Here is a 20,288-nt window from a genome sequence, read left to right as displayed (position 1 = left end):
TTCTCTTCGTGCTACCATCCTGCTGCGCTTTGGTTTGCAACAAGCCATTTCCAGCTGCTAACATCACCCTGCTCCCCGTTCTTTAGTTCTTTTTAAAGCATTTTGTCATTTGGCACCGGCTCCCAAATGCTTCACTCCACCCGAACCTGCAGATTTTCAACCCAAAACGATCACACACAAGCTCCCACATTGCCAACTTCATCTTGGCTCCTCTTAGAGCTGAAAGAATTGCGTTGAGCGGAACCTTTATCAATGTTTCTCGTGGCTATTTTTGGTTTGTTTAAACCTAATTCAGACCTTTTTGGCCATGTAATTCCTGTGCCTTGTGACCTGTGAGCCCTGTCAACGTATGGGATGTTTTTCCTTTGCCACCTGCCTTGTTTGCTCGATCATTGAAATCCTTCGATGGAACCAACCCAGCCATGGCTCCGTGCTGCCAGTTCCTTGATGGGTGCACACAAAACCCAACACGTGAGGGAGGCAGAAAAACATGGATTTGGGATGGATTTGCCCCCCAAACTTTGCTGGTGTTGTTCCTCTTGAGACCCCTGTCCAGCCCCAAAGTTCAGGAGAGGGAGAATGCTGCTAATGTTGGCTATGGGAGAACTTTGGGCAAGAAAAGAAAGCAAGCTCCTCCAAACTATGGGAAGCTGCCAGGACTCCAAGCTAAAGCTGATCACTGCCTTTCCTTGCCCTGGGCCTCTGGATTTGCTGGCGATTGTCATTGCAGAGCCCCAGTGGGGCTTCTCTAGGGTCTGGTATGGGGTTGAGCTGATGTGGTGGTGAAACCCATGGCCATGGGCACCCAGTGGGGCCACGCTAGTGGGATGGGGAGGGAACCATCAGGGAATCAATGAGTGGAAGGAATACAGAGCCATTAATGAGCTAATTGCCATTACCAACCTGGGCAATGAGAGGACACTGTGAGGGCTGGACACGAGGTTCGTTACCACCATTGTCACCATGTCAGACACCTCCATCCCAGCTGAGAAAGAGGAGGAGGAGGAGGAAGGGAGGCAACCAAACCCAGGCACTGAGAAAAGTGGAGAAAAAGCTCATTTTCCATCTTCAGAATGTTGAACTTGCTCAGATTTTGGTAAAAACGTGGCTTTTTGGGAAAGTACCGAGGAAAGGTGGATGGCTTGGTCTGATCTCAGCACCGAGGTGGGGTGAGGTTGTCCTGCTGTGACAAAACCCCTCGTGCACTTGGAGGTGGGGACATCACACGTGGCCGAGTCACCCTCCGATGCTCCATGGCTGCAAACAGTCTACAGACTCGGGATAGTCTTTAAGCATAGAGCGTATAAACATGCGGAGTATATAATTTTCCTTTAAAATCTTTTTTTTTCATTTTTTTTTCATTTTTTCCTTCTTTGTTTTTTATAGAAATAAATACTTACTTTGTTTTCTTCGAAGGGGATTTCACAAAGTCTCTGCGCCGCTTCCAATGGCGATACCTCCACCGGGGCCACGCTCGTGGGATGGTGACAAAGTGGCACATGGGGTCAAAGCTTTGGTGGTTGGTGTTTTTTTGCTGGTCAGGACGTCCCTTGTTTCTTGTGCCCATGGAATATGCGTGCTCAGGCCTCCCTGGGGTGGAGGCAACCCCTGGTGGGTCTTGTCCCCAGGATGTGGTAGTTTCTTGCAGGCAGTTTTTGGGTTCCCAAGTTTGGTGCATACAGGGAACAGCCTTCTCCTGGAAGGCTGCTGTCAGTGGGAGACTTCAGGTGCTTCAAATCAGGGGTTACAACCAAGAAAAGGCATGCAACCCTACCCTGCTTTGGGGGTGGGGGCAGCGTGGATGGGATGAGTGGGTGGAATGGTCTTCTGGGGTTGGAGAGGCAGCAGCTGCCCCCAGCCCACCACCAGCCTCAGTGATTTGGGTGTTTTCAGGGTTCCTGTGGGTTCCCAGCATGGTGGGAGCTCCAGGCTGAGGTCCAATGCTCTCATGATGTGGTTGAGGATGGTGGTACCTGGATGAGTCTATAGGTGCTCCATGGCAGCCCATCACCCAGCAGAAGGGAGATGCTCTGGGAAGAGCTGGCTCCTCCCAGCCACACTTGCTCCATGGGCAGCCCTGTAGCCAAGAGGCACCAAAACCTTCAGCAGTGTCCCAGGAGAAGAGAAAAATCCTCCCCAGTTCTTCTCTTCCCAGTTGGCTTCTTCCAGCTTCCAAGCACACCTGGTTGGGGCGTGGGGTGGCAGGGAGCTGAGGTTAAGGACATGTCCGTGCTGCTGGCAGTGCTCTGACAAGTGTTCCCCATGGCCTGGGGACCTTTGGCATCTTCTCACCAGGGCAGAGGATGGAGATGCCTTACCCTGTTTGTTGCCTTTCAAGAGCCTTTTTTCCTTTGGAAAAAAAAAAAAGATGAATGTTTGGGGGAGGAGAGGGTTACATCCTTAAAGGAAGAAGATAGCCAGAAGGAAAAAACAGAAATAAAATAAGCTGAGGACATGCTCTACCAGGGCAGTCGGGCTGGTGCTTCAACCAGCTGCCTTGGATGTCAGGATAATTTGGCCAAGCTGCCTGTTGAGCTGACAAAGGTGAATCCCACACCAGTTCCTCTCTCCATAAAATGACTTGCTCCAGAGAGCAAGTGGTGGATGTTGATGGGGACAGGAGAGTGATCCATGTTTCCTGGTGGACGAGGATGTGGGATGTGATGGTTTATTGCCTTGGCAGAAGGGTTGAGCAGAGAGAATGGAGACCTCTGGAGAGCAACTAATGTTCCCAATGTCCTCTGGCTCCTACAGCCTCAGGATGCAGCTGTGCCATCTGGGCTTGTGTTGTGATGGCTGCTGGTTCTGGGCAGCATTTATCCACATTTGGGAGTTCCTCTCAAATAAATGAAATGAAAGTGAATGGGAGCCCTGCAGGAACGGCCCTTCCCACCCCACATCCACCAGCCCATGGAAGGAACAAGGACACTCCAGTGGTGTTGCACTGAGCACAGCGCTCTGCAAAGAGCCCATGGGATGGGATGGACCATCCTCAGCCTCCATGCCAACAAACAACCCCCCAAAAAAAGAGAGTTCCAAGAAAAAGGCATTCCCCAAACAAGGATCCTTGGCAACGAGCAGCCATGGGGTTCGAAGCCATCTTCCCTCCTGGGAAACAGCATGGACCTGCCCCTTTGGGCAGCTGGAAAGATTCTATAAGTAGCACCTTCTTGCCCGTGACACGCTAAGGCCTGCAAGAGTTTGGGGTTTTGTGTGCATGGGGCTGGCATCTCCGAGCTCCAACGGCAGCGGAGGAGCAGCAGTGGTGGGTTTGGTTGTGCAGGGCCTCTGGCTCCACAGGGCAGGAGAGGGAATGTGCTTTGTGGTTCCCTGAAGGTCTAGCAGCCTCCTTCCACCTTGATGTGTAGGATCTTGGAGAAGCCGGGTCTTTTCCTCAGGGCCTGGAAGAGGAGCAGAGAGTGGGGTTGGTTTGGGAGCCAGCACCACTCATGTGGGGTCAGCAATGGGAGAACATCTTGCATGCAGCCTATGGGAATGGGTCCCATTCCCACCACCTACATCCTATGCAGACCTGGTTCCTTGGAGGACTGCCTCAGTGCATCCTTTACCTGGAGTTTGTTCACCATTTCTTCAAACATCTTCTTGGCTTCAGGACTGTGGGGCTCCTTGAAGTAGTCCACAATGCCCACCTGCACGACGATGGACTTCAGGTTCCGGCACACACCTGGAAGCAAAGACACCACCTGGATTTGCCATGACTGTGGGGACAGCTTCCCCAACATCTGGTATTTAACCTACAACCCATCATTATATATTTGGGGAAACCTCAACCTGATGGCAGAGTAGATGGCATCTTGATGGATGACCCACCTCCATGATAGATTCCAGTTGTCCTATCCCTTTTCATCAGTCCCACTTCTTCCTTTTGAAACCTTATCCCACCCAGATGGGTGTTCTCCCAGTTCTTTATGATCCACCCCCGAGAGAGGGGTGTTGAATCTCTCCTTAAAAACCCTCAACCACAGAGTTCCCAGCACCTCCCAGTGTCAAAGGGGTGTTCCTCCCAGTATGGCTGGAAAGCCCCACCAGATCTTTTTATCTAATGGTCTTTTAGTCAGTGGGCAACGCTGCATCCCTCTTCCACCAGCACAGCTACTCACTGTTGAAGTGCAGCAGGGCTTTGGGGGTAACGGGTGTGGAGGTCAGCACCAGCATCTCCAACCCCTTCAGCCCTTCTCGACACATCTCTGCTGCAACCTCTTGGTTGATCTCTGCCACGTGGTCCAGCTCCAGGACCTGCAGCCTCATGCAGTTTCGGGCTGGAAGGACAAAGAGCCCACTGTCAGCACCCAATGGAGAAGGGCTGGGGACAGCTGATGGGAGTGGGGTGCTAGGAGGGATGGGGGGCAGCAAGGAGGATTGAAGTCCACCCATGGTCATTAGAGTGGACTTGTCTATTGAGATCATTGTAGGGCATCTCCCAGAGGTGCCCTCAGCAAGGTTCCCTTCTCCCTTTGGTTCCCTTCTCCATTGGAGGAGAGACACCTACCTAAGGATGCCAGGCCCTGGACACCACAGCCTGCCCCACCAATGCCCAGCGCCCGCAGGTGAGGCCAGCACCTCCCAATCATCTGAAGGCAGCGGTTGCTGAAACGTGTTGGCTGCTGGCTGGGGAGAGGAAAAAGGTGTTTGATGTTCCATGTTCGGTCACCTCAAAACATTTCTGTCTTGGGAAGGAGGTGTCTTTACTCAACAGCTCCCCATCTTTGCAGCAAGGGATACGACTGAGCTTCTCATATCCCAGACTGATCTCCAGGGTGGTTGTTCAGCTCACAAGGATCCCACAAAGCCAATGTGGATCTGGCATCCAATTTCTCCCCAGCCCAGTGGTCCCCCATGCTCAGCACAGACCCCACCAGCCCCAGTGTGACTCTTACCAGGGATGCAGGGGTGCGACCTGGAGGGAGATGATGTCCCTGCAGCCTGCCCCAAGGGCCCAGATGACTTCATGACCCACGGGGTCTGTAGAGCTCCTGCAATGGACATAGAGCACACCTGGTGGGCCCAATTGGCAGTGATGCTGCCCCAGAAGCTGTATTTGGTCATTATTTATAACAAAAACAAATCATTTCCATTGGGAATTGTGCTTACAGATGTGCAGTGTCAAGAAAGAAGCCCTGAAGATTGATGTCAGAGGCAGCTATTGTGAGATCACTGAGCTATACTAAGGCTTCTCCTTACTGTTCCATCCTGAAGACTGAGGCCACACTTCCTAACTTGGAATGACCTACTTAGAAACTGAAAACAAGCCTAAAAATAAGTGGTGGGTGTTACTGTGACCATTTCACACACCTCCACCGAAGGTGCCTGCCAAGAGCCCCTTGTGAGTGTGATGGGTTAATTAGAGCATGAATCAGAATCACAGATTAACGATGTGCCAGGAGCTTGGACTCGCTCTAACACCTTTGGAAGGGCAATGGCTGAATCTTTGGGTTAAACCTGGTGGCACCAGGCTGTCTCACAGTGTGGGGTTACAAGAGCTGCAGCCAAGCTCACTTGGTTCAACATGAGGCAGACCCCTGAGCACACTCGGAAGACCTTGAGAAGTGGCCAAGCCTGAGGAGCAGTCTGTGATATCCTCCAGGACCTGGGCACTGCCATGGACCTCGTGTCCTTGCTATTGGGCAAGGTGTCCAAGTCAGGTCTTTGTGATTCCATAACAGAGCCACTCCTTATTTTCAGAATGGAGTCATAAAATCATCACAGAACCTCAAAATGGCTTAGGTGACAGCAAAGGGCACCAGAGGTGTCCCAGCACATTGCAGGGATACTCTCTGTCATCTCCCAGTGGGGAACTGTGGGACCCATGTAGGGCCATCCTTACCGGTAGGTGACAGCCTGCAGGGCCCGGCAGTAGCAGCTGGCCAGCCAGAGCGAGCGGTCGGTCAGCACGTTGGGGCAGTGTGAGATGCGCAGGATCAGCAGGTTGCTGCCCGTCGCCTTCAGTAGGGACTCCAACCCAGCTTCCAGGCAGCCCCTGCGAGGATGGAGGCAGGATCAGGTGCTGGAAATCCATGGAGAGTGATGTGACCCGCAGGTGTTGGTGCCCAAAACCCACAGCGGGAGCCTTTGGGTGGCAAATGGCCATCGGTGGAGAAAGGACATCGGTGCTCATGGGACATCATCAGCTCTGAATGGGTGCTGGGGGTGCCCGGGGCCGCGGGGACTCACCGCGTGCTCTTCATGTAGTCCTCCTTGCTCTCCTTCTTCCCCCTCTGGCGTGGCTTGAGGTTTTGGAGGGTGAGGGAGTGCATCTGGGTGCACCATTGGGACAGCATGGCCAGGAACTGGGGGACAGGGGTGGCCGTCATGGGGGGGTATCCTTAGTGATGTCCCATACCACCCACCCTTGGCTCTCAGGGGAGGCCTTTGTGCACACCCCACAGTGGACACATGCAAACATGGGTGTTTCTGCCATAACTTGGTGAAAATGCACACAGAAGGGCATGCATGGACAAAATCATGTGTAGAGCTGTGGGTGGATGTGAGCACAGTGTGGAGATGTGCAGACAGGTGAGCCTGCAGCCACAAACACTCATGCATGAGTGCACCCATCCATGCGCACACTGATGTCCCCTTGATGGTGACACCAGCAACCCTGCACACATGGGCACACAGCGCAAGCCAGGAGAATGGCTTCATCCTTCTGGAAGGAGGAAACCTCTGTGGTCTCACCCCAGACTGTGCCACCCCTGTTGCCATACCTTGGAGGAGACCCTGGCGTTCTCCAGCAGCACCCGTGTCCACACAGCCGGGTGCCGGGCCACGAACTTCCAGTCCTTGCACACCTCAGCTGCCCGCAGCAGGGTCTTGGTGTCCAAGTAGGTGAAGATGCAGAAGAGCGCTGCCCGCATCTTGAGGATCTCAGGGCTGATCACCTCACTGGAGTGGCCTGGGCTGCCCCTCTCCAGCCGGCCCCCCTTGCTCACAGCCCCCTCAGACCTGGCTGTGGGACAGGGGCCATCAGTGCCATCGACAAAGAGATGCTCCACGTGGAGTTGAGGAAAAGGCCGACCGAAAACCACGCTCACTGCCATTGCTCATCACAGTGACATCCCACACCCCATGCATCCTCCCCATCCTTGAGCCCCCCAGTGCACTCTCACCCGTCAGCCGACAGCTGCCAGCGGGCCGGGATGCGGCGATGCCGGGCACCTCTGGATCCCAGCCCTCAGCCTCCGACTCAGTGGTGCGGGATCCCACGTCGGACACATCACCCTCCTCACCCTCCGTGCTGTTGCGGTAGGGCCGGCGGTGCCAGTTTTGGATGGCTTGACGCCGCAGCCCCGAGCCCCGACCGCCGTCCCGCGCTGCGTAGGGATGCCCATCAGCAGTGTCATCGGTGGGACACGGCTCTGCGCTGTCGCTGTCGTAGCAGCCTGAGCTCTGTGACACTGCTTTGGCTCGGCTTGAAGCCCTGGGGTTGGTGAAATCCAACATCAGTGCTCATTGTCGTCCCCAAGGGTGGACAACCCCTTCCCGTGTGCCCTTTATCCCATTAAAAACCCATACGGGGCACTCACCCAGTGCTGGAGGAGGAGCGCTGGTTGGGAATGGCATAGGGGCCATGCATGGCTGCCCCCAGCCCAGGGTGCCGCTCTCTCTGTAGGGATAGAGGAGGAAAGGAGCCAACATGGAGAAATCCATCAGACGTGAGAAACACAGGCGGACTGACTCATGGAGTCATTAAGGTTGGAAAGAGCTCTAAGATGAAGTCCAACCCCAGCCCATTCCCATTATGCCCAATGACCATGTCCCTCAATGCCACATCTCCATGGTTCTGGAACACCTCCAGGGATGGTGACTCCCACACCTCCATAGGCAGCCTGGCCCTGACCCTGACCCTAACCCTAATCCTAACCCTAACCCTAACTCTAACCCTAACCCTAACCCTAACCCACCACTCTTTCAGTACCCACCACTCTTAGTACTCAACCTGAAGCTCTGCTGATGCACTTGGAGGCCATCGCCTCTTATCCAATGTTTTGTGCTGTCCCAAATGCATCTCCAGCATCATTCCCCATGCCTTGCCCGTGTTCACTGCATGTAACAACCATACACCAACCAAGACCATTAATGAACTCCCCCACCCCCATGGGTGCCCCCATCCTCCTCATTGAACCCTTTAGATCCACCAGAGAAGCCACATGGTCGTGCCTGTGCCCTCATGGGTATCGGTCGGCCGGCAGCCTTAGCACCCGGGGTGATGCAGCGTCCCAAACTGCCATTGGGGGTCGTTCCACAGCTGCTGCTGATGATCTGGAGCTGCTTCTCAGCCCGGTCCGCCCGGTCCAGCAGCTCCTCGATGAAGTGCTGCAGACGCACCTTGGCGTTGGCCTCGCGGGCGGCCGTCTCCTTCAGGAACTGGTCGATCTGCAGCACCTCCCTACAAGAGGGGACAGCGGGTGATGCTCATCCCCACTCAATGGGTCTTTTTCCACTCAACCCACTGAGCATCTCCATCTGGCCCAGCATCTGGCCAGGGATGCTCATGTACCTCACAATGATCTGGGGCTAATTTGGACACACAGGGGATCAGGGGGTGCTTTTGCATGCAAGATGGATGTGACCACCTCATTTTGGAGGTTCCAGCATCTCCAGTGCCCCTGCTGGGATGCTCATCCCAGCCCAAGCCCCTGATGCCAGAACTGGGGCCAGGCATGTAATGGAGCAGAGCAAGAAGGATGGTGACAGTCTATCGTGGATGGTGACATAGCAGTAATGGTGATGGCGTAGCGTGATGATGGAGAATAGTACTGTGCCTCATGTGAGGAAGGCAGACTTAAGGAGAAAGCCTTATGGGCAGTCTGAATCCTGCTCAGCTTTATACCCTGTTAAGCCCAGAAGGTGCAGAGCCTTATAGGCACTGTCAGTAATGTGTTCACTAGAAGGAGATTGGAAGCCTTGAGCCAATAGATGGGCCCAGGCAAGTGAGGTTTGCCTTGTTGAGGTGCTGCTTCAGTCCTATAGACACACGCATCAGACACTGCCACCACATCCCTGCAAATGCGTGTGGCCCATAGATGCACGTTTGCACACTCAGGCATGCACAGCTGCTGAGCACACCCACACATACAGAGCCACACTTACATGCAGAAGCACCAGAGAAACACAAATACACCCAGCCACGCTCATACACTGAACTAGAGCACAAAGAGGAAGAAGGAGGCAGCCCATAGAGATGCAATTCATGCCATCGATTATTAACTACCACTTAATGACCAATTAATTGCCCCTAACCCTGCTGCTTGCAGAGTGAGTTCACCAGCAATAATTTGGGAAGGCTCCTGGCAAGGTGCCCCAGAGCTTTGGAAAGCAAACTGGGTGCTGGCACGTGGCCGGCGGTGTAAGGAGATGCTGATGTCTATCTCTGCATCTCTCATTCCCATGGAACGGGTGGAAAAACACCCTCAGCAAAGCCAGCAGAGCTGAGGTGCAAACAGGCTGCAAGCAATAGATGTCACCAGCCAGCACCAAGAGCTCTGGGATGTCACTGGGTGCTACAAGCTTCTTCCCTCCTAGATGATTAAATCCTCCTGGAAATATTCATTTAAGCCAGGGGGATCTTGTGGCCATAGGAGACCTATGGGATGGTGGGTGGGCAGGAGGACTTCTCTAAGGGGATGCAAATCCAGGAGGTGGCTTTGGTGCATACATTAGGTCCTTAAGGGGCAACAGTGTGTGTGAACTGAATAAGCCTCATCTGAACCCCAGAGATGCCCCTGGACAACACCCATGGGACGGCTGATGGCAGCCCCTAAATCTCCTCACCAAGAGTTATTGTCCTTATCCAGCACCTGGCATCATCCTGCTCTGCACCCCAGGACCATCCCTAACACCAACAAATCCCACAGACAAGAGCTCTGTTTCCTATCCACAGTCATTATTTTGGAGTCAAAATCACTGATGAATGTGCAAATACACTGAGATCCTTGAGGAATCCCACCAGTGCTCCCAGTCTGGCACAACTGTGACTGCCTCCATTAACCTGATCCCCACTGACTTTATAGACACTGCCACGACCTCCAGCTTTGCTAAGAAACTCTTTTATAACAAGGTCCTGTTTAGTTGAGAGACACTGATGGGCAAAAGGATCCCAAGCTGGACTGGAGGAATTTCTGGAGCAGCACTGGAGTGACAAGAGAATGGGCAACATGGGATGAAAATGAAGAGGGTGATGGCACAGTCTTAAACAGCAAATTGAGGTATTACTGCTCAGGTTACACCAGACTCCTCCTGGCAGAACAATCCTGAATTAGGCATGGCCATGGTGTCCCCTTCATCTTTATGACCATGAGCATAAATATGACTGTGGGGCCAAAGGGGTGACCCAGCTCGGATCTGGGGGACACCCATTGGAGCAGCACAGCCACCACCATGTCCTGCAGTTGGCTACAAGCATCTCCAGTGGGATGGCCATGAGCATCCCCAGTTTGGCCATGGACTGGGACTCTGGTGGCTCTTGGACACTATCTCCCATGACAGCTTGGTCATGGACATGGAGGAGCTCAGATCTACATGGATGCTGCCTACATGGAAGAAGATGCAAACCCTAATGAGGGATGGTGCTAATGGGCATTGCTTGGTGACAGCATTGGGCTCCTTGCAGCCCTCCACCAGGATTCATTTCCCCACACTCCACAGCACAGAGAAGGAACAAAGCACTCACTGCTGCTTGCGGGTGAGCTCCTGCTCCTTCTGCACCAGGTCCTGCTTGAGCGAGGCCAGCATCTCCACGCTGACATCCACCTGGCGGGACAGCTCAGACGCACGGTCCTCCAGCTCCTGCTTCTCCCTGCTGAGCCGCAGGCTTTCCTGCTTGGCTTTCTCCAGCTCCGAGCTCTTACGATCCAACTCCACCTGGAGCCGTCCCACCTGCGAGGCGATCTTCTGCTCCACCTCCTCCGTCAGCTTCTCCAGCCTCTTGTCCACCTCCAGCTTCTCGAAGGCGCGGATCTTCAAGCGAGCCAAGCCTTCCTCGTAGGCTGCATCCATAGCGGCTGGCGGCGTTGGGGCTGGAGCCACAGCTTTGCCCCGGGTGAAGATCTCAGTCAATGGGATCTCGATCTCGTGGACATAACGAGGTGAAGGGGAGGAGGATGGAGCCGGCTCCAACTCCTCAGCGGGGACGAGGTCGCAGGAGAAGCGCTGCTCTTTGCCTTGGAAAGAGGTGCTCTCAAAGTAATCCCGCCGGGTGGCCGGGGTCAACAAGGCCCCGTCGGCGGCCAACGGGAAGACGGCGGCATCGCAGATGCTGTTGGTTTTGGAGAGGACATAGAGGGTCTCATAGGTGTGGTTGTACTCCAGGTGTGCCCGCAGCGAGGAGAGGCTGCGGAAGCGCTTGTGCTCCCCGCACCGCGGACATCTGTAGGGCAGGTCCAGCGAGGCCATCCCTCACCTACGTGCCCCAATGAAGGGAAGCTGTGCAGCTCTGCTCATGGCGTGGGACAGACGGGCAGGTGGGATGGAGAATGGGTTGGGGAACGTGGGGTGGTGGGATCACAGCTCCACATGGTGGGGTGGGAGTGCTGGGACAGGAGAGGGAGTCCAGCAAGTCTTGTGGGATGTCAGCATCGGGTGGTGCTGGGCACTGGAAGGGAGAGGGATGTTAGTGACACGGGGAGGATGGGTCCCCAAAAGTCCTTCATTGTTCCTTCTCAGTTCCCTGTTTGCATCCCTTCTGTGTTTCTCCCACTCATACACAACCCCAGGGAGATCCACAACCCTTGGGAAGAGCCATAACCTTTGGCAAGATCCCCAACCTTTGGGAAGGTCCCCAACCCTTGGGAAAGTTCCCAGACCCTGGGAAGGTCCCCAACCTTTGGGAAGACCCACAACCTTTGGGAAGATCCACATGCACAACCCTTGGAAAAATCCAAAGCTCTTTGGAAGGTGCACAACCCTTGTGAAAGCTCACAGCCATTGGGAGGGTTCACAGTCATGGGGAAGGTGGACAACCCATGGGAAATCTCTGTCCATTAGCCCTTAGCTTGCTGCTGAGAGGTGTTTCATGTCCTTCATGCTGCAGGAAGCCTCTGTGGTACCAGGGATCTCCAGCCCAAGGAGCATCCCTGTGTCCAGATGGGTCTCATCTCCCAGCACAGGGTGACCCAGTCCTTTTACATCAGCCCGTGCAGCTTCACATCAGGATTTGTCTCCCACAGTTATTTCTTCAGCCCCTCACCACAACCATTAAGTCTCATCACTGCTTTGGGGACGTCCCCATTTCATAGCTGTGATGGCATCACCCCATGGGTGCTGGCTGTCCCTCTCCCATTCCCTCTTAGTTACAGGCACAGCTGATGCTCCTCCATCCCATTTCCCCCACAGACCAACTCAGACTCATCAGGTTTGGCCTCTTTGCTGCCTGGACATAAACACCCAGACTCTCCCCAGAGATGTGATACGGAGATGGGACATTCCCATATGAAGGATCCCTGCTCCCCATGAGGTTTTGGCTCTCAAAACCCCCTCCAGAACTGTGGGACCCCCATGCTGCAGTGCTGTAGAGAGGATCTCTATGGGGTTATCCCATGGTCCCAAATCCTTCATGGTATAAGGGGAAACCAAGCCCATGGGAAATGGGAGAAGCCAGCTGAAACCCAGCCACCAACACAGCACAGAGCTGGGAGCACCAGGCTATCACCTCCTCCTCTCTCAAGGAATTTGGTTTAATGATTTCAGGACATCACCATGCATGAAACCACTGGCCTGGCAGTGGAGTTCAGGCTTGAAATAAAACAGTTTATTTCTACCCCAAAGAGATACTGTAAGTGGTTCCCCACCCCAGAGCAATGAGGGGACCCAGGGTGGGAACATCACCTGCCATATCCCATAAAGGGTAATTCCCATCACCCTAAAACCCCTCAATACCCCAAAACCATGGAGCTTTGAGGGGGGGAATCCAGCACTGAGCTATCACCCATGCTCATCCCCAGGGTGGCTCAGAGCCATGTATGGCTCAGCACAACCCCTCCAAACCATTTTTTGTTCTTATAGGGTAAAATCAGGAAGGGAAAGAAATCCATGCAATAATAATAATAACGATAATAATAATAATAAACCAGAGATGTGCTGGGAGGATGAATGGAGCTGCCTGGCTGCTCCTGCAGCCGTCTGCTGGCCTGGTTTGTATTTTAGGGTCATTACAAAATGCATCTCTGCATGTTAACCCCGCCTGGACGAGCCGGAGCCCACCCAGCACAAAGCCAACAGGAACTTGGTTTCCATCTGGAGCCTTTTGTGGGATGATAAAGCGCTTTTCTGCCTTAGGGCCGGGGCCACAGCATCGTGCAGTGCTGATATTCCAGGCCTGGATTGCTGCCCGCGTCTCCCGGGGTACCCAACCCGCCTCGCTTTGCTTTGCGTTCTCCAGCCCTGAACCACCATCCAGCTCTGAACGCCGCATGGTCCCAGCCCTGGGCATGGCCGTGGGTCCGTACAAACCTTCCTCCTTCCCACCCCAAAATAATGATCGATAAAAGACTGAATGGGACCGCAGCCCCCCCCCTTCTCCTTCCCTCCCCCCTCCTCCCCCCTAAGCTGAGCAGCGTTCTCATTGATGGCAGAAAACCCCACAGCTGTGGGCTGCTCGGGTGCTGCTACCTGCGATCCATCATGGAGCCTTTCTTCGCATTGTTTAGCCTTATTTTTTTTATTATTTTTTTTGGCTTCTTTCCCCGTTTCCCCACCTCGAAACGAAATCAAATATAGAGACCATCCATCTCCACCTGCTTGGTGGAAGGAGGGTGGAGGATGCCGGTCCCCATCCTTAGGATCCTTAGGGCTGCAGTGATGGCAGGGTGGGAGCAAGGATGGCCGAATCCCACCACCGGGTCCCCCCTCTCCTCCCAGCTTTGTCCCCATCGCGTTCCCCCCCCGCTTTGGGGACAAAACACCCCCTCCCAGCGCAGCATCCTCTGCCCCATACCTGTTTCTCCGGGCTCCTCCGGCGAGGGCAGCATCTCTTTCCCTTTTCCCTTATCCTCGAGGATAAGTGAGGGGGTGGGGGGGTGGGGGGGGGGGGAGGCTCGGGGAGCGCCCACCCGCCCCGGTGCACAAAGGCTGCGGCTGCGGAGCGGTTCAGGGCTTTGTCGGGGAGGAGAGATGTGGGGCCACAGGCCTCCGGCTCCCCGCGAGCAGCACCTCCATGGGGCCGGGGAAAGAGAGGGAGCGGGGGGGGGGGGAGAGTCTGTAGGGGGGGCGAGAGGGGCGGGAGGAAGAGGAGGAGGAGGAGGGCAGAGGCTGAAGGCCCCGCTGGGAGGAGAGAGCGGGGACTCAGGGGGGGAGCTCCGCACGGGGAGCGGGAGGAGGACGGAGGGATGGATGGAGGGATGAGGGATGGAGGAAGGAGGGACGGGAGGATGGAGGGATGGAGCGCCCGCAGCCGCCGCCTCCTCCTCCTTTGCAGCTCGGAGAGCCGCTCGCTGCTGCTTTCCTCCCGCACAGCTCCCTCTGCCTGTCTCCCCACGAACACTGCGGGCTCTCAGCCGGGTTTCGCTGCCATGCGGCACCCGCATTCCCCAACCCACAACCCCTCTGCCCATTCTTCCGCTCTTCTGCCCCCCAGATCCATTCCCTGCCCTCTGCAGCACCCGCCTGGGATCGCCCCTCAGCACCCCCCCTCCCGCAGCATCCCATGGGCGTGAGTGGCCGTTTGCATCTGCATCACTGCATCCCCCATCCATGGGTGCAAGGAACATGGCTTCATCTGAAACATCCCCTGAGCATCCCAGCTTGGTCTTCGACTTGGACCTGCTCTGGTTCCTAAGCCCCCGTGTTTGGTACCTAAACTCCCAGATAGTCCTCAGGTTTGGTCCCCATCCAGAACCTGAGTGATCCAGGCTGCTTCTCAGCTTGGTCATAATCTGGTCCCTAAACAGCCTGACTTGGTCCCCGAGCATCCTGGCTTGGTTGCCAAACACTGAGCTCCCCAACTTGGTGCTGGTCTGGTCCCCAAGTGCCCAGCTTTGTCCTGATCCAGAGACTGAGACACCCACCTTGGTCATAGAGTGGTCCTTAGCAGGTCCTGGCCTGGGTCATGGTCCAGTATCAAACAATGCTTTGCATTGGAAGATCTCAGAGATCATCTAGTCCCAACCCCATATCTTATCTTGGACCTCGGCTTGGTCCTGATCTATCCCCAAGCACCCCACAGCAGTCCTTGCCTTTTTCCTCCTCCAGTCCCAAGAACCCCAATTTGGTCCTTGGTGCCAAAGCCACCCAGCATGGTGTTCCTTTCCTTGTGAACACAGCTTTGGGGAGATGGCATGGGGAGCCCATTCTGAGGGACAAGCAGCCATCCCCATCCCCAAGAAACCCTGAAAGGTTGGGGTACAACCTGCCCCATCCTGCCCCCAGTCAGCTGCATCCTCCATCCCTCCTCCCTCCTCCCTTGGCAGCTCTGGACTCGGAGCAGAGCTTGGAGGCTTTATGGAGCCCCGAGCTCTTGCAGAGCTTTCAGGCTCTCGTCAATAATAGATGCACTTTGGGAGGGGTATTAATAAAGCCTCATGCATGATGCATGGCTGAGTGGCGTAGGGGAATTGTGTGTGTCCCCTCCTGGTGTAGCATTGCAGTGGGTGCCAGCAGGAACAAGGCCAGAGGGGATGAGCACCCCTGGGTGCCAGTGAAGGGCTAAGATTAAGGATAGGTCCAAGGGGACATTCAGGACTTAGGGCACCAGGTACAACTGCCCCCATCCCACCTCTATGCAGCCCTAAAGGACCTTTTGTCCAAGTTCCCAACCTCACCTCCCACCCCGTGATGTGGGACAGTGGGTTCTGTGGGGCAGAAACATGGGATAACAGTGTCCCTCATCCCTGGAAGGATGAGGCTGGAGCCCAGATGCCTGGGAGGGCTGAGGGATACAGAGGATGGAGGGGGAAATCTCTCTTTGTCCATAACACAGTTTTGGCTGAGATCCCCAGTTTTCTGGGATGGGAACGAGGAGAAAAATAACCTCGATCCCTGAGGCCCATTTCCCCCATTTCTTGTGGGCTGTCTCCTCATCCCCCTCTACCCAAGCCTTGCTGGTGCCCAGGGGGATGCATCCTTTTACACTGAGCCCCCCAGGATGCTGTGTCCATCCCACAGCACACCCCCATAATACTGCAGGGACCACAGGTTGGGGCAGCCTGAGGCTGAGCCGACCGTGGGGCTCCAAGTAGGACAAATCCCTCCAGGAGCAGCGCTGGGCTGGTGCCCAGGGCACAGCATCCGCAGCCACATCTCTCCCTGCAGAGCAACCCAGAACCACAGCGTCCTCCTTGCAAAGGGCCCCTTCCCCACTCTGCCTTGGGACAGAGCCGCCCACCCTGCGATAGGGGGATGAAGGCCATCCCCTCTGATGGGTTTTCCACCCCTGCTGATGGTTTCCCCTCCATGCTCAGTTACTTGGGCACTTCCCCCCCCCCTCCCCCATCATGACGTGGCAGCTAAAGGTCAAAAAACGCAGCAGAAATCCCACAGCCGTCGGCTGCTGCTCAGGCTTTGAAAGGCAGAGAGAGCTCAGATCGGAACAAAGCTTTAATTATAAAAATAGACACATCTCTGCAGTAGTCCTGATAGATTCTTTTTACAAACAGGAAGATATTTATAATGGTAATGACGACCATCACCGTTCCGAAGGGGCACCACTGCTCTCCATCACGAAGCCACGCGGCGCCGGCTCCTCTGCCATTGATTTCCATTGGGAAAACACTTGGTGTGCTGTGAATGCCATGTGCAGTGCGGGTGAGGCACAGCTGGCTGTAAAAGCAGCCCCAGTTGATGTGTCCATGGGTATAGAAACTGTGGGTAATCCCCTTCTGTACAGCATATTTTGCCCTCTTTTCCTCCTTGGAAGAGGAGCTGTAGGGACGACTCAGTCTCTGTGGGTTGGAGATGGCTCCGTAGGCTGGAGGTGTTGATGTCAGTGGTAATGGTGGAAAGTCTTGGTGGCAAATGGACTTGGTGATCTTAGAGGTCTTTTCCGACCACAAGGATCCTGTGATTCCATGATGATGTGAGTCGCTGTCCAGCACTGCCCTGGCCTGAACCTCTCCTCCCAGTGCTCCATCTCTGTCACCTTCTCCATGGCTGCTCCATCTATAGGGCCACCCCAGGTTGCTCCCACCATGGGATGTTCCCACCACGGGATGCTCTTCCATGGGACGTTCGACGTCCCGTATGGGGAAACACCATCTCCCATCGCCAACATTGTGTCTTCACAGCGTGCCGAAGGAGAGACCCACCGAGAAGAACCCCAACCCTTTGAGCTTCTCCTCCGTCCGCGCTTTCTGCTTCAGGTGGACTTTGCTGTGTCTCTTCTTTTCATCGCTACGGGCGAAGCGCCGCCCGCAGGTGTCACAGGAGAAGGGCTTCTCCCCCGTGTGCGTGCGGATGTGGGTGGTGAGGTGGTCGCTGCGGCTGAAGTTGCGCAGGCAGATGCGGCACTGGAAGGGTTTGTGGCCCGTGTGGATCCGCAGGTGCCGGTTGAGCTCATCGGAGCGGGCGAAGCTCCGCACGCAGTTCTCCACTGGGCAGGCGAAGGCTTTCTCGTGGGGTTTGGGGCAGAAGCATTTGGAAGAGCACTTGGTGCGGCGAGTCTTCTTCTTGGGCTCGGCCAAGGTAGGAGGGGTGGGCAGCAGGGAGGGGACGGAGGATGGCACGGGGTGGCCTAAAAAGTCCATGGGGGGCACAGAGGGTGAGGGATGGGGATGGAGGATCTCGGTGGAACCCATCAGACCTGGAAGGACCTCGGGTTGTGCCAGGGAAGAGTCAAACTCCGACATCAGCTGGGCAGGGAGGTTATGGATTTTGGTGTCGGCAAAGTTCTCCGGCTCGCAGCCAAAACCCAAATTGGTGCTGGGGAAACAGGCAGGATCCTCCGTGAGGCTTCCGAGCTCTGCCTGGCAGCTGATGGTCAGCGCGTTTTCCATCTTGGAGCCCAATGGGTGGAACATGGCCTGGCTGCTCTCCCCCACTGGGAAGGTCTCTGTGGGATGGAAGCCAGTGGGCAGGAAGGGTTGATGTGGGGTGATGGGCTCCCACTGGGCACAGGGGGCTTTGAACTTATCCAGTGCTGTGGAGCTGGAGGGCAGCTTGATGTCCTGCTTGGTGTCCAGCAGCTTGCTCTCAAAGAAGCACTGGGAGGTGGTTCCCAAGGAGGGTTGAGGTTGCAGCGGGTGCACAGTGTCCGCAGAGGGGAAGCTGCCGTAGCTCTGCTCAGTGAAGGGGGTTTGCATGGAGCCATTCATTTCGGGCTGGCAGCTGGGATAGAGGTCCATCTGGTTGGGAGCCACCTCGGGACAGGGATAGAGTGCATCCAGGTGTCTTTGGTGACCCTCGGAGGTGGCAAAGGGGGAGATGCCCAAGATCCCCGACATCAGGTTGAAGAGGGACTCCTGGTCCTGGGGGTGCTCCGGCACAGCCTTGATGAAGAAGCTGCCGGTGTAGCTGAGTGAGGGGGACAGCTGGCTGCCCAGGGGGGGGTACTCCAGCAGCTCACCTGGGAATGCAGAAGGGACAGCGTTACAGAGATGAAGGGGTACAGACAGGGAGACACGGGGGAACAGAGGGAGTCTGATGGTGCGTCATTGCGTGTTCCCCCCCCCCCCCCCCACCCAGGGATGCAGGGGGAGCTCTGGGCTTCACCCCCCCACCCCCACCCTGGGCACTGCCAGACCCACAGCCAGGGGCTGGGGGCAGAGGAGGGGGATGTGCACGGTTCCAGGCTGAGGAATGCAGTCCCAGCAGGGTGCCCCCGGCCCTGCCCTTACCTCCAAGGAATTCGGCCTCCTCCAGAAGTTGCTGCTCAGGCTGCCCCAAACCCTGCAGGTCCCCGGCTTTCATCTCACAGCTCTCCTCGTACTTGGAATACAATGGGTCCGAGCAGGAGAAATCCATCACGTTGAGCATCTCCCTGGGATGCAGGGATGGATCAGATGGAATGGGCTGAGGGATGCTCCGGATGAGCCAGGAGGGGTTGCTCCAGGGATGCTTTGGGTTATCCAGAGGATGCTCTGCGGTACTCGAGGTGATGCTTGGGGTTATCCGGATGGTGCTCGGGATGCTCTGGAGGATGCTTAGGGTTATGCAGAGGATGCTCGGGGTGCTCCAGGAGGATGCTTGGGTTTATCCGGGCGATGCTCCGTGTTGCCCTGTGCGATGCTTTGAGCAATGCAGGGGATGCTTGAGGTGATGCAGGGGGTGCTTGGGGTGCTCGGTGAAGGTGCCAGGGGATGCAGCGAAGCGCAGGGAACAATCCTAGAGAGACGCTGCGGGATGCCGTAGGGCAATCCGAGGGGTGAGGAGGAGGAGGGTGCCGGGGGGGGCTCGGGGCGGTGCTGGGGGTTCGGCCGGGGGTTCCGTGCCCGGGGGGTGGGAGGGGGCCGGCGGAGCAGCGCAGCCCGTGCGGACACCCGGCTCTCCCTCCCCGCCACCCCCTTTATAGCTGCAGCGGGGCTGCTCCGACCCTTCCGCCGCAGCCATTTCTGGAGTCCCCAGTGAGGCTGCCGTGACGTAAATGCCCGTATATGGACTCAGGATGTAGGCTAGGGAGTCCCAATAAGGAAATCTCTCCCGTGACGCGCTGCCCCCTCCCTCCCCCCACCCCTCCCTCCTCCTTTTCTCTCGGTTCTTTTTTCTCTCTCTATTTTCCCCCCCTCCCCTCCCCCCTTTTCCTTTCTCCTCTCTCTCTTTTGAACTATCAATCTCGATATCTCAATCCATCACTGCGGGCTGAGCAGGTGCTGCAGAGCCGCGGTCCATCTGTGTGTGTCCGTGCCCTCTCCGTGTGCTTGTACATCCTTGTGCATCTATTTATGCGCGTAGCAATACGAGTCGATGCGCGTGTACCTGTATCCGTGTGCATTCACACGCGCTTCCATGTTATCTGGATGCAAACCCGCTCCCCATCGAGTGCAATCACACACACACACACAGTGTGTCCCATGGGAACCCCCCCAGCCCCACTATTAGGACTCAGCTCCCTCCGGATGAAGCCCCGGGTGTTGGAATCTGGCTCCGCTCCCAACGTGGGCTGCTGTTATTCCAGATTTACATCTCCCCAGGCTCTTATTCGCCTTCTGCTATTTTTTTCCCCGTGAATGCCTTTTGTTGCTCTTGTTCCTTCTAGAAGCGTGAAAGGTGCCGGGTTTGAGATTTCTCCCCCCCTCCTTCCTTTCCTGGTTTTTGCAACGTTTTCCCTTTTTTCTGCTGGCATTTGGCACTCAGATCCCGGCTGCGATGGGGCGAGCAGCCAAAGGCTGCGGGCAGCTCCTCCC

At 55.8% G+C, this 20,288-nt stretch overlaps 2 protein-coding genes across 2 annotated transcripts; both read right to left on the bottom strand.

The window, feature by feature from the left end:
- Positions 1-1,324: 1,324 nt before the first annotated feature.
- FBXO41 (F-box protein 41) lies at positions 1,325-14,610 on the bottom strand. The gene is made up of 13 exons (XM_015863001.3): positions 13,952-14,610; positions 10,691-11,611; positions 8,179-8,407; positions 7,545-7,624; positions 7,128-7,438; positions 6,726-6,967; positions 6,193-6,308; positions 5,846-5,998; positions 4,899-4,994; positions 4,511-4,629; positions 4,122-4,280; positions 3,570-3,685; positions 1,325-3,401 (listed from the first exon to the last, which is right to left on the bottom strand). The coding sequence occupies exons 2-13, from the start codon at positions 11,410-11,412 to the stop codon at positions 3,339-3,341; spliced, it is 2,406 nt and encodes an 801-aa protein (XP_015718487.1). The 5' UTR covers positions 11,413-11,611; positions 13,952-14,610; the 3' UTR covers positions 1,325-3,338.
- Positions 14,611-16,530: 1,920 nt separating this feature from the next.
- Positions 16,531-19,494, bottom strand: EGR4 (early growth response 4). Its single transcript, XM_015863043.2, has 2 exons — positions 18,783-19,494; positions 16,531-18,511 (listed from the first exon to the last, which is right to left on the bottom strand). The coding sequence occupies exons 1-2, from the start codon at positions 18,919-18,921 to the stop codon at positions 17,229-17,231; spliced, it is 1,422 nt and encodes a 473-aa protein (XP_015718529.2). The 5' UTR covers positions 18,922-19,494; the 3' UTR covers positions 16,531-17,228.
- Positions 19,495-20,288: the final 794 nt, after the last annotated feature.

This window comes from Coturnix japonica, chromosome 4, assembly GCF_054131305.1.
Source record: "Coturnix japonica strain WE chromosome 4, WE-NBRP24, whole genome shotgun sequence".
NCBI classification, from domain to species: domain Eukaryota; kingdom Metazoa; phylum Chordata; class Aves; order Galliformes; family Phasianidae; genus Coturnix; species Coturnix japonica.
The sequence above is the reverse complement of the archived record's forward strand: the minus strand, read 5'-3'. Positions and strand labels throughout refer to the sequence as shown.